General features: G+C 35.6%; 1 protein-coding gene across 1 annotated transcript in view; it reads right to left on the bottom strand.

Moving 5' to 3' along the window:
• The window catches only part of ptdss2 (phosphatidylserine synthase 2), a 28,812-nt gene that overhangs the window by 875 nt on the left and 15,433 nt on the right, over positions 1-12,504 (bottom strand). Inside the window, exons 6-11 of the mRNA XM_056451733.1 lie at positions 11,549-11,599; positions 11,250-11,363; positions 9,087-9,205; positions 8,892-9,006; positions 7,691-7,836; positions 4,051-4,236 (exon numbers count right to left, since the gene is read on the bottom strand). Coding sequence (XP_056307708.1) covers positions 4,051-4,236; positions 7,691-7,836; positions 8,892-9,006; positions 9,087-9,205; positions 11,250-11,363; positions 11,549-11,599 — 731 coding nt within the window. The remainder of the gene's footprint in view (positions 1-4,050; positions 4,237-7,690; positions 7,837-8,891; positions 9,007-9,086; positions 9,206-11,249; positions 11,364-11,548; positions 11,600-12,504) is intronic.

Here is a 12,504-nt window from a genome sequence, read left to right on the forward strand (position 1 = left end):
TTATTTGTTTTATACAGAGACTCAGAAGGGACGTGATGGTGGGAAAATAAATGGGTGTAAGAAAAACATTTGCGTTCCCTTGCAAAACTGTTGTTTGACCAACACTTCTTGTTCAATTCATACATGTCAACCCTCCTGTTTTTGCAGGGATTCTCCCGTATTTTACCATTCTATCCCTCTATCATCCTATCATTAAGTATTTTCCCGAATATTGATATATTTTTAATCTTGAAAGCGCGCTGAAATTAATATAAAAACGTCTGCGTTCACTTTATTTCCATTAAAGCTGTGTGTCGATCTTCACCCTCCATTAGCAACCTCTGAATAAGTGAACACATGTATAAGCGCTGACTGACAGACACGCTCCGTATGATATCCCAGATCAGCTTCTGTACACGCCATTTAAAGTGAAACCTCTGTTATCAAACAAGTGAAGAGCAGCAAATGAGTCTCTGGTTTTGTTTTGTTTGGTAACGGAGGTGTCTCTGTAAGAATGCACAGATCTGTAATGATAGCATTCGATTTGTTCAGTAACTGTTTGTGCTCATTTAAGAGAAAACTAGTTGTGTTTAAAATAAAACACGCAAGACAGACATTTGTCTGCTTAAACACACCTGAATCCCTGCACTTTCACTCCTCTTTAAATGGCGTGTACAGAAGCTGATCTGGGATCAGTTTATCATACTGTCTGCTCCGTCAGCGCTTATACATGCATTCTTATTACTGATTCAAAGGATGCATATGAAGGGTGATGATCGACACACAGCTTTAAATGGAAAGAAAGTGAACGCAGATGTTTTTATATTAATTTCAGCGTGCTTTCAAGATTAAAAATATGGGAGAAATACTTATTGATAGGATGATAGTGGGATAGAATGGTAAAATACGAGAGAATCCTGGCAAAAACGGGAGGGTTGACATGTGTGAAGTGAACAAGAAGTGCTTGTGGAACAACAGTTTTGCAAGGGAACATAACATATTTGAGAGATAACTCAAAAACTTAAAACAATATCTTCCTATCATTCAGTTTTTTTTCTTCCACCCTTTTTTTTTCCACCATCATGTCCCTTCTGGTTTTCCGTAGTTTTATTACAGCTAGAATAAAAGGAGTTCTCAATTTTTTTTTTTTTATCATTTTAAGGTCAACATTATTAGCCCCCTTAAGCAATATTTGTTTTTGATAGTCTACAGAACAAACCATCATTATACAAATGACTTGCCTAGTTAACCTAATTAACCAAGTTCAGCCTTTAAATGTCACGCTGAATACTAGTGTCTTGAAAAATATCTAGTCTAATATGATGTACTGTCATTATGGCAAAGATAAAATAAATCACTTATTAGAAATTGGTTACTAAAATTATGTTTAGAAATGTGAAAAAAAATCTTTGTTAAACAGAAATTGGCAAAGAAATATAGAGGAGGGCTAATAATTCTTACCGTATTTCTTACTGTGATTCTGACTTCAACTGTATGTATATTGCTTACTGTGATTTACAGTGGAAATCAAAATAAGAGAACAACCTATAATTCCTCAAATGCCAAGATTATGATGTCAAAATTATCAGGATGAATGTAAAATGTGCTTCCACAAATACAATCTTAGGCAAGTTGTACTAATATTGGACTATGGGGGATAGTTTAAATGTGCTACAGAAGCAGATCATGAACAATAATAGCCAATAAATGAACTACTCATTTAACAAATTGGTAAATACATAGAAATTTGAAGAGGACGTCAAGCTTTCTTAAAGGTGCAGTAGGTGATCGTCTTCTGAAAACATTTTCTGTTGTGCAGGGTGAACGTCTCTTCACATCCCAATAGTACGGATAAAAGTAAATGATCTAAATGTATTTTTATATTCTGGGTAAGGCATACGACTAAAAAAAATGTTCATCTAATTAAAATAGTGTCGGGCCGACATGTCCTACAATTCTGATTCGTAGCTTAAACTGTCTGTCAACAAATGCAGATTTGAGCTACTGCACACCCGTTTGTACGCAGCTCTGCCGTTTGTGTTTACACGTGCTACGCGTTCATGAGAGAGAGAGCGCGAGCGGTAAAAACAAGCTGAATCAAAACTTTTTAAAAATCCTGAATCAATATTGGAGTTACTTTTGCAGGCTGGACGAAGGACGACACCGTGCCTGAAGTATTTCTCTTAGAACGGTAATATTCTGTTTTAAAACTATTTTTGTCACGCAGAGCTGATGTAGATTGGGTTGTTATGAATGGGTTATATGCACAGAAGTGTTGTTCAGCCACTAAAATTTTCAGACGAACGATTGATGTGACTATTTTTAGTTTCATAAGGGCCTTTTACAGCATCGATAATGTGGATTTTATTTAGTTTAACAACACAACATCAGTAAATAGCGCTGTTCCACCTAGCCTGCTTTACTGAGCTGAAGATGGTTTTATATTCACATTGGTTCATTTTTGAACAATGACAACCTGTGACACGTCCCTATATTGTTTACCACGACTCGGTCAGAAAGAGCATGCAAGTATGGCTTAGAAATGAGTGTAATGATGGGTGTAATTCCTGCACGCCACCAGCCAAGCTTTAGCTCAACACATGAGAGAGGGTTCTGCTGTTATCTTTAAGGTGCGCGCGCTTGTGTTTTCAGGAGGCGTGGCTTTGGACGGTGTTTCAGAGATTTATGCTAACAGGCTAGCATTGTGGCAGATCACCTACTGCACCTTTAGCAGCAGTGTTGCCAGCATTGCATTTGTCCTAGACAATTTTATTTTGTAGGTTTTTTTAAATGCAATTGCGGGAAAATTAAACGAAGTTGTGTTTTTTTGGGGGGGTGGGGGGGCTACTTTCATAACATGTGGTGGCTGGCAAAATGTTTCGTTTTTGCAAATATAAAATTAAAACTAAATAATTTCTGAAGGATATTGATTTTAGAATGCATAACTGCCAACCCAAAAACTGCTTCAAGTAAGTGATTGACTGACAGAGTGTCAGAAAAAGGTACTGAGAAGTGTTGCTTGGTGTACGGAAAGTAAAGTCAGTTCTGTAACACATGTTCTGAAACTATAAGTGTGCGTATTACAAAAAAAAAAAAAAAAAATCTGAGAAGATATAGTTAAACTTTCCCTATGTGGAAATGAACTGTGATTGAAAGAGGGGGAAAGAGGGCTACTTTTCATTCCTTTTGCGTGGGTTTTGAGTTGTCATTGGGCTGGATAATTTTCTTGGGACCTGGCAACCCTGCCTAATAGGAGTAAAAGAGCAGTTTTTTATGCTTCATATAGGCAGAAGCACACAAAATGAATGAATGTGTCATGTTTAATTATATTTCTGCTAGCGGAAAATGACAACTAGCATAGATTTCAACATTATTTATGTACAGAAGACACTGATGTAGACACTTAATGTGACCACTAAAATGTAATTCTAACAACTACATATTAAATACCAAACATTGTATCAGGCACATTCACAACAAGAATTGATGACATTAAAAGATATATTGCAGACACTTTACTGCAATATATAGTCTTCTGCGTGTATAACATTTTTTCTTTTTTGACCCACCTGTGAAATAATTCTATATTATTTATTTTACATTTAAGTGTCTCTAAATTAAACAGTTAAGTATCAAACAGATTTTTAAAAAATGTAAGGATTTTGTATTATGAGGTTGATTGAAATGGACAATATTGGCCACATTTTTGGCGTACAATTTTCAATATATAGTAAACAAAGATAACCCCAAGCCTTGCATTGATAACACTTTAAAGTAAGGTTCCATTTGTTAGTTTACTTCAGTTAATATGAACTAACAACACTTGAACAGCATTTATTAATAAAAGTGTTGTAAAAAGACACGAGCAAAAAGTGCTGAAAGAATTTTTCACAGTGGATCAATGAATATACGATTCCATAAAAATCCAAAAGCTTACTATTTTATTATTTTACTACTACTACTACTACTAATAATAATAATAATAATAATAATAATAATAGGTTAAAGTCAGCATTTGGATGAGTGTTATGAGTGATTATGGTGACAGAGCTGATATGTAGGGTTTATTACCGAATAAAGAACCGCCACAGTGTCCAAACGAGAATGAGTGCGATTCCCAGTATCCAGCACTGAGTGATGAAGAAGGGGATTGGCAGCATGATGGTGTTGGGGTCATATTTGACCACGATCAGAAACTCTGTAACAGTGATGGCTGCCACAATCCACGCCTGCTGGCCCAGCTTTTTATGAAATTTCCTGCAATCAAAAGAACAAACTAAACTTACAAACTGCAAGCACACAAAGGGACTCATTAATGAAACATTCGTAAATAAAATTCAAGTAATTTGCCCCCCCAAAAATAAGAGCTTCAAAATGTTTAAAAAAAAAATCCAAATTCACATATGCTTCGTAAACATCAGATCTGATAGTTAAATGTTTGTTTATGATTTTCAATAAATAAATAATAGGATCAAATCTAATTTGCATAATCTCCGCCTACAAATTCCAGCTACATAGAATGACAGTTCCAGGAATGCCATGTTAAAACCAGAGTTACACATTTATTTATAGCTCTAATAATGATTTACACACAAAAAATAATCAGTCCATTTATGTTTCATGAGGCCTAAACAAAAAAAAAAAGACAGAAAAAAAACTGTTCCTATCCAGTTTCATAACTAGGTCATATTGTAGGCCTCATTAACATGTCTAGGACAAAAAAAGCTCCTCCGTCTCCAAACAACAAAGCAGCACATCTTAAGTAGCACAGCATGTGAAACTAGCGCAATCCCAGAATGCTTCACAACAAACGGCCACCGTGGAAGGCAGAATTGATTGATAATGATATGAATGATATCATCATCAATCATTGAATGATTGATCCCATCAACATTAAACTCGAAACTGAAAACAACGTTGTTGACTATTGATTCTACAGTACTGTCACACCACACAAGAGAGATGAATTGCTTTTATTAGGCGATCAGCACTGCTCGTTTCAGATAATTTTTATTAACATTTGATGTAGGCGTTTTGTTTTACTTAAAGGGATAGTTCACTCAAAAATGAAAGTGTACTCACTATTTTATGCACCCTCAAGTGATTTCAAACCTTTATGAGTTTCTTGTTTGCTGTTGAGCACAAAAGAAGATATTCTGAAGAATGTTGGAAGCCTGTAACCATTGACTTTCCTACTAGGAAAAAACATGCTATAGAAGTCAATGGTTACAGGATTTCAACATTTTTCAAAATAACTTTGTGTTCAAGAGAAAAAAGCAGCTCAAATGAGTTTGTGACAAGGCAAGCATGAATAAAAGATAACAGACTTTTTAACAGAAGTTACACATCCACGTATGAAAAGTAAGCTGTCAAACACGCATGTACATTTAGATCAGTGGTCACAAAATACCTTTTCAAATGGTGTCAAAATATAACAGAAAATAGCCTATTACTTATAATTTATGATGGGCTTCTCTTTTAAAAACATCTCAATGTTAGAAAAAGACCAGAGAAAAGGCATTTCCCCTTTAAAGGGTTACTGCCAACATTAAGTCACTAGAGAGACTGATACTGGTTTTTCAGAACTGATACAGATCATTTGCATGTTTATTTGCCTGTTTTCTCGGATTCTTAAATGGCATGTAATATTTGGCAGAGCTTAACAATTTAACACATCAACAAAATTATTTTGATGTTTATTCGCTTATTAAATTAAAGGTTAGAAGGTAATTCTTCAAATGTCCACAAGATGGTACAATCCATCACTGAATACGGCATTCATTACAAAACTGAAGCTTAAATAGAAAGAATTGTTTATTACATTTCATTGCAACACGTTCAACGACACAAACACGTCCTTTTGGTGAATTGACTTTCAATAGACTGATTTGATTTATAATATCTTCCTTACATGAATTGCAGTCTTATGGGCGTGACACAATGTGGAAAACGTTAAAATTTTCAATTTGGATTGTCTTTTTTCGGGGTACTGTTCCCCGAGTTACACTAAGGCCCAATCCCAATTCTACCCCTTAGCCCTTCCCCTTACCTACCCCTCGTTTTGCACGTTCCCGTGAAGGGGTAGGGGTGTCCCAATTCTCTTTAGCTTGAAGGTGTAGGGCTAAGGGGAAGGGGTAGATACCCCTTCAAACAAAGATTTTTTAGGACCACACTCGAAACCAAGGGTTAACAAAATTTCCCAGAATACACCAGCCACAACAGCAGCATAACTGCACCCAGAAGTAAGGAGAGCTACAAATTAGTATTTTTTGTCATTATTATGAATTTTTACAACAAACAAGCACATGTTTTAATGTATTCATAACTGCGTTCGTGTTTAACCGTCATGCTTAAAAAAATAATAATAAATAAATAAAAATAAAAACGCTAAAATAAAAAAAAACGCAAAATTTGGCTATCTATAATCCATAATAATAACTCCTGTACAGCAGTCCCACTACTGTCTAACACTCGAACACCCTGTCAGAAAAGTCTAGTGGCTGGGAAGGAGCTTTTTACAGTGTCTGCTATAATGTTGATGCTGTTTTGTGTGTTTACAGATAAACGTGGCCACTGTGTAAATGCGCAGTACAGTTACGATCTTATTGCCACATTATATCGTTATGATAACATAATATATGCCTTCAGTGATTTCCTGAAGATAAATACTCAAAAATAAAGCAACTGGAATAACTACAGCAGTCGAGATCGTCTGATCTAATATGAAGCAAGAGATGGCGATAACATATGATGATGTGTGCCGTCCCATTTCTTGGGGGTAAATTTTGAAGCCCTTCCCCTTCACACTCGGTTTTAAGGGCCAAGGGGTAGGGGTACAAAATTAAAATAGGGCCTTAATAATGATATCAAGATTCTGACAACTAAAAATGGTGATCCTTTATAAGTAATAGGCTATTTTCTGTAATTTGATGGTAACTTTTCTAAAGTTTGACAGGACAGCAATGTGAGAATTTAATGTACCCACCAAAAGTAAACTTCTGCATTTGTGTTTGACAACCTACACCGTTCACAGATGAACGCCGCTGTGATTTAGGGTTAAGAAGGCATAAACACTCAGCACATGACAGAGCATCTGTAATAACAATAGCGAGCATGTCTTGAAAACACTGCTGCAACATTGTTGTTGGATACAATATAGTCAACACAGTATCATCTTACTTTCAGTCTGAAAATCCTGCATTGTTTGTGATCAAATCTGTTGTGAAATGAAGTGAACAAATGCCTGAAGCTTCATTAAAAATAAAGTTCATCAGTTCTTTCCTAATGTTTGGGTCAGAAGGAGAGCAATGCACAGTAAGGGCTCATTCACACCAAACGTGTCTTTGCTTGAAAAAAAACGGAAGATGCTGGACTCAGAAATGGGTTAAAAAAAAAAGTATTAAGAAGTGCCACGATGTTACCTCAGAAAGAAGCAAACAACAAACTAAAGTTATCATATAAGGTATATATATATATATATATATATATATATATATATGTATATGTATATATATATATATATGTATATATATATATATATGTATATATATATATATATGTATGTATATGTATATGTATATGTATATGTATATATATATATATATATATGTATATATATGTATATATATATATATACATATATATATATACATATATATATATATATATATATATCATATAAGGATTTCGAAACGCTCTCGATTGTACTTACGGGTCATCCATAAAGTCGTAAATCTCTCGCATGGCCACTCCACCCACGTTCACAAAGAAAACGAGCCGGAAAAGCACCAGATAATGCTCCGGAGGCATCCACATCACAAACTTCAGGTAAAACGTGTTCAACTCTGCCAACAAAAACTGCAAAAAGCAGGAGAATAATAATAATAAAAATTTAAAAATGATTTGTATAGCACTTTTCCTACATGCATGCAACTCAAAGCGCTTCACAAACAACAAACAAGCATTAAAAGAAACCAAAAAAAAAAAAATGTATAGACAAAGCAAAATAAACAACAAATATATACTCAGATAAAAGCATATGTGTACACAGATATATGCATATATCTACACAATCACACACACACACACACAATAGCCCTTACATATGCATATACATGCACACACCGTACATGCATGCATGCATGCATGCATACATACATGCATACATACCATACATGCATGCATGCATGTATGCATGTATGCATACATATATATATAAAATGTATATACTTCACAAACTGTTATATTCATACGCAATTTTAAAAAGGTGCATCTTAACACGCTTTTTAAAAACATGAATACTGGGGGATTCTTTCACTTCATTTGGGAGAAAATTGCAAATTTTTGGAGCATAGTGACTAAAAGAAGTGCCGCCAGATCTCATCAGATTTACAGAGAGGAATTCTAATAGTGCAGTGCTAGAAGAGCATAGCAAACAGCTTGGATTATATTTCGATAAGCAGCCGGAAATGTAAGGTGTCATGTTGTGTAATGCCTTATAAACTAATAAAAGGTGCACTGATAACCAGTGTAATTCTATTAATAAGGCATCTTTTTAAAATTCGACAAAACAATGCAGTGATTGGTCGCTCGTCATGATTTTGCCAAGCATGATGCAATCCTGGATTAACATCTATGTTGCTCCTGGTACATTATTTTTGTTGGAAAATGTAATCCACACCTATTCCCAACCTCTAAACCCAACCATAACTGTAAATCATTCCCAAAATCAGAGGGGATTAATAGTTGGACAACAATCATGTAGAAGTGCATAAACCTAAACTGCAAACATATCCCTTAATTCTGATTGGCTGATTGGAATGCTGTTCCAAGATCAATGATCATAGATGTTAATCCAAGAACATCTCCTACTTGTTGAAATCAAGTTGGCAGTGATTGGTCATGTGACTCACCATGAAAATAATACCCAATACTGCAAGCCACCTTCGCAGGTTTGACGCGGGACGCCATTCAAACTTGACCCAGCTGTATGGAGTGAACTGGAAGGCAATACGCTTAATTTTCCCTCTGTAACACACAACAGTGAAACGTCATATCATTGTTCGGCTTGGAGATGGATTTCTAAGAGGTTTATTTAGGGGTTTTACTTGTATGTTGGGATGTTCCAAAGGCCCTGCCACTGATAAGGCTTCATGGAGAGCCAACCGAGCGTCTTCATGCCACAGTAAATGCCCAGCCCGTTACACACCAACACATCCATGATCCACTGCAGCAGAACAGAGGCAATACAACAGGATTTGCTTTAAAACTGTATAATGTACAGTTGAAGTCAGAATTATTAGCCCCCCTGTATATTTTTTTCCCCAGTTTCTGTTTAACCGAAAGATTTTTCTTCAACACATTTCTAAAGATAATAGTTCTAATCACTCATTTCTAATAACTGATCTATTTTTAATCTTTGCCATCATGACAGTACATCATATTTGACTTGATATTTTTCAGGAGTGGTACTCAGTATTAAGGTTCAAGACGCCCTGGAGTACTTTGAGATTTTAACAGATTTCTGTTGAGCATCAGTGAAGACAACTTTAGCCCCTGTCAGCTTTAACTGTGGGGAAAACTGGACAATTTTGGGCTTTTGTCAGCTAATTTCATCTTCTGGGTTTAAAATAATTTTTGGGGTGGCATCAAAATCAGTGACGTAGCGCGAATCTGCTAGTGGAGTGTCAGTTTCTCATTATTATTCATAGGGGAGTTTTCTTATCCTATGAGAAGACCCTGCTTTTTAATTATTCATGAGAGCACGTGCTTTTTAAAGGCAAGGCAGACATGTAAATGCCATCTGTGCGACTAAATAAATGACTGCGCACGGCATGGGCCGTATGTGTTTGTGACCATGATCTACTGGGTTTGTTGCATGTTTTTTCCAAGCGGCAACCTCCCGCTCTCTCTCGGGAAGCCAATACGGAAGTAACTGAAACTGCAATTCATCAAAATTCCGCTAGTCCTGGCTTCATAATAGAGCAAATTGCAATTGAGCCCACTGTTAGAATGGCCAACTTTACAGCAGAAAAAAAAGGTGTTTACAGCCTGATACAAAGAATGATTTTGGTTCATATAGCTAATATTACCCTCCATGACAACTGTGAGGGGGGTGAATTTTTTATAACTCATCCATTTCCTTTATTTTAGGTTATATCAAGTTTGCATAATTAAGGGCGTGGCCACTTGAGTGACAGCTAGGTCTCGCTGGTCGCCTTCACTTCACCTCAGCTGAATCTGGCAGATTAGCCACTGATCTCGGCATATTCATCGTATTGTTGTTTTGTTTTATGTGGCTTTACACAGTCAGCTGCCTTTTGGACTTATTTCTTACAATTATCAGATGATATGGGATGCTGTGTGCATTTAATTGTGCTCACAAACCATTCATGTGGCCTCGTTTCCCATGTGAGTAAAGTTATAAACTTGTATACCATCTCTATAAATGTATTTGTTTTATTTAAGATCATTTATCATTAATATTTTTCTTTAGACCCGTAAAGCACTCCAGAATGTGACAGACTGATTAGCTGTAGGCTCCAGAACAGTCATCTGAAGCGTTGTCATACAGTGTTATGCTGGATTTCATCAATAGTCTTGCATTTACTAACACACACTATATCTGAAGTGTTTGGAAGTAATTCAGGTTTTCCTCCCGTAGAAAAACGTCATAAGAACAATGCTTAGTGGCTCAGTGTATTACTACAGTGTTTTTAACAGTCTAAACACTTTATTGATATAGTGTACAGCCAAACACATGTGGTCAGAACACAAACGAGTCGCAGGTAATAAAGTATCAAGCGTTTCTCCCAAAGTAAAGTCTGTCTGCCAGGTCTAAGCAAAGTGCCAGCAGGCGTCTGTAGCTCCGCCCACTCTCTGCCTCTTTGCCCTTGTTTGGTATCCCGCCGTGGGTGCGATGACGCGCAAACAAAATGGCGACGGTTGGCCGCGCCTACTTGTAGCTTCTTTTGCAATGTTCAGAAACCTATGGGTGACGTCACGGATGCTCCGTCCATATATTTTACAGTCTATGGTTTTTTCCCGTGATTCTGTCAGGGTCACAAGGGGGCATATTCCGATAGTCATTTTCAAATGTTGTGTGTTGTGGAAAGGTGACTTTAGATAAATGGAAGGAAAATATTTGGGGCTTTGGGCATTTAACAAATTAACAAAAAAAAGTGCATTGATTCAGACATTATTAGAAGTATTTTTAGACAACACAACAATGTTTTAGAAGTACACTAGTGCATCTGGTGTGTTTTACTTACATGGTCCCACCAGCACTCTGAAAAGTTTGGCAGCTGGTGTTCAAGACTGTACTCCAGAAACTCAAACATCACACTGATGATCATACACATCCACCAGTCCCTGATCATCAGCGTCTGACACACAAACACAGTGAGAGAGAGCAAAGCAAAAACATGACTAATAGACTCCATTAGTTTCCATTTCTGACGCTGCTTTTAGACATGTAGCTGCACATTCACTTGCCAAAGCCAGACATGATCTTAAGCTGATCAAATCAAACACTTGGTGAGGCATTCAGATATTTCGTTTTAACACCAACCTTAATATACCAGCCGAGAAAATGGGCAGGCACAAATCCATCCATTTTGTCCTGTTGGGAACACAATATGGAGTGATTTTAGTGTTATTTTTGATTAAGTATTAAAAAAACTATCATTTTCTGTCAGCCATTATTTATATTATGATTCAGGTTTATAGTTAAAAAAGGAATTATCTGTATTTTGGATTAAGTTTGTGGTTTACAAAGAGCTCCCTAAAATAATTCTTTGATAATAATAATAATAATAAATAAATAAATAAATAAATAAATAAATAAATAAATAAATAAATAAATAAATAAATAAATAATGTAATGTAATGTGTTTTTTATTTATTGCTATGTCAGCAACCACACTGAAAAAAAGTTTTGCATGCAAAACTGTTGCAAACAATTTATTTGTGTTGAATTTAAACAAACAAATTAAATTGAGCAATGTTCAACTTAATTTGATTGTTTAAATTCAGCCAAAATAAATTGTTTACAACCACTTAATGTAAAAAAATTGAGTAAATCCAAGGAATAATTTTTTTCAGTGCAAGGCTATTTTCATGGCAAGAACATTTCAATAATAAATAAACAATTAAGAACAGCAAACAAATGAATACACAAGTTAAATAAGATTTTTAGTGTCAATACTTGATAAGAATTCTAAGATTATTTCTGGTGTCACTTTGCTAAAAATGTCCTTAAGAGTGTTAATTTCATAAAAAAGCATTAAAAACAGGACAGTCTAGTAAAATGTGTTTTACAGTGGGGAGTTGTGCAGCACAAACATTGAATGGGGTCTTTATCTTTAATTAAAAAGGCGTGAGTTAATCTTGTATGTCCAATACCACATCTGGTAAAAATCACTTGATCAAATCGAGTCGTAAAATGTCTTAATTCTTTTTGAGATGTCAGGTTGTATTTCATGTAATTTATTATTTTCCAATGCATCCCACTCCTCTTGACACTTA

This window comes from Danio aesculapii, chromosome 25 (genome assembly GCF_903798145.1).
Source record: "Danio aesculapii chromosome 25, fDanAes4.1, whole genome shotgun sequence".
NCBI classification, from domain to species: domain Eukaryota; kingdom Metazoa; phylum Chordata; class Actinopteri; order Cypriniformes; family Danionidae; genus Danio; species Danio aesculapii.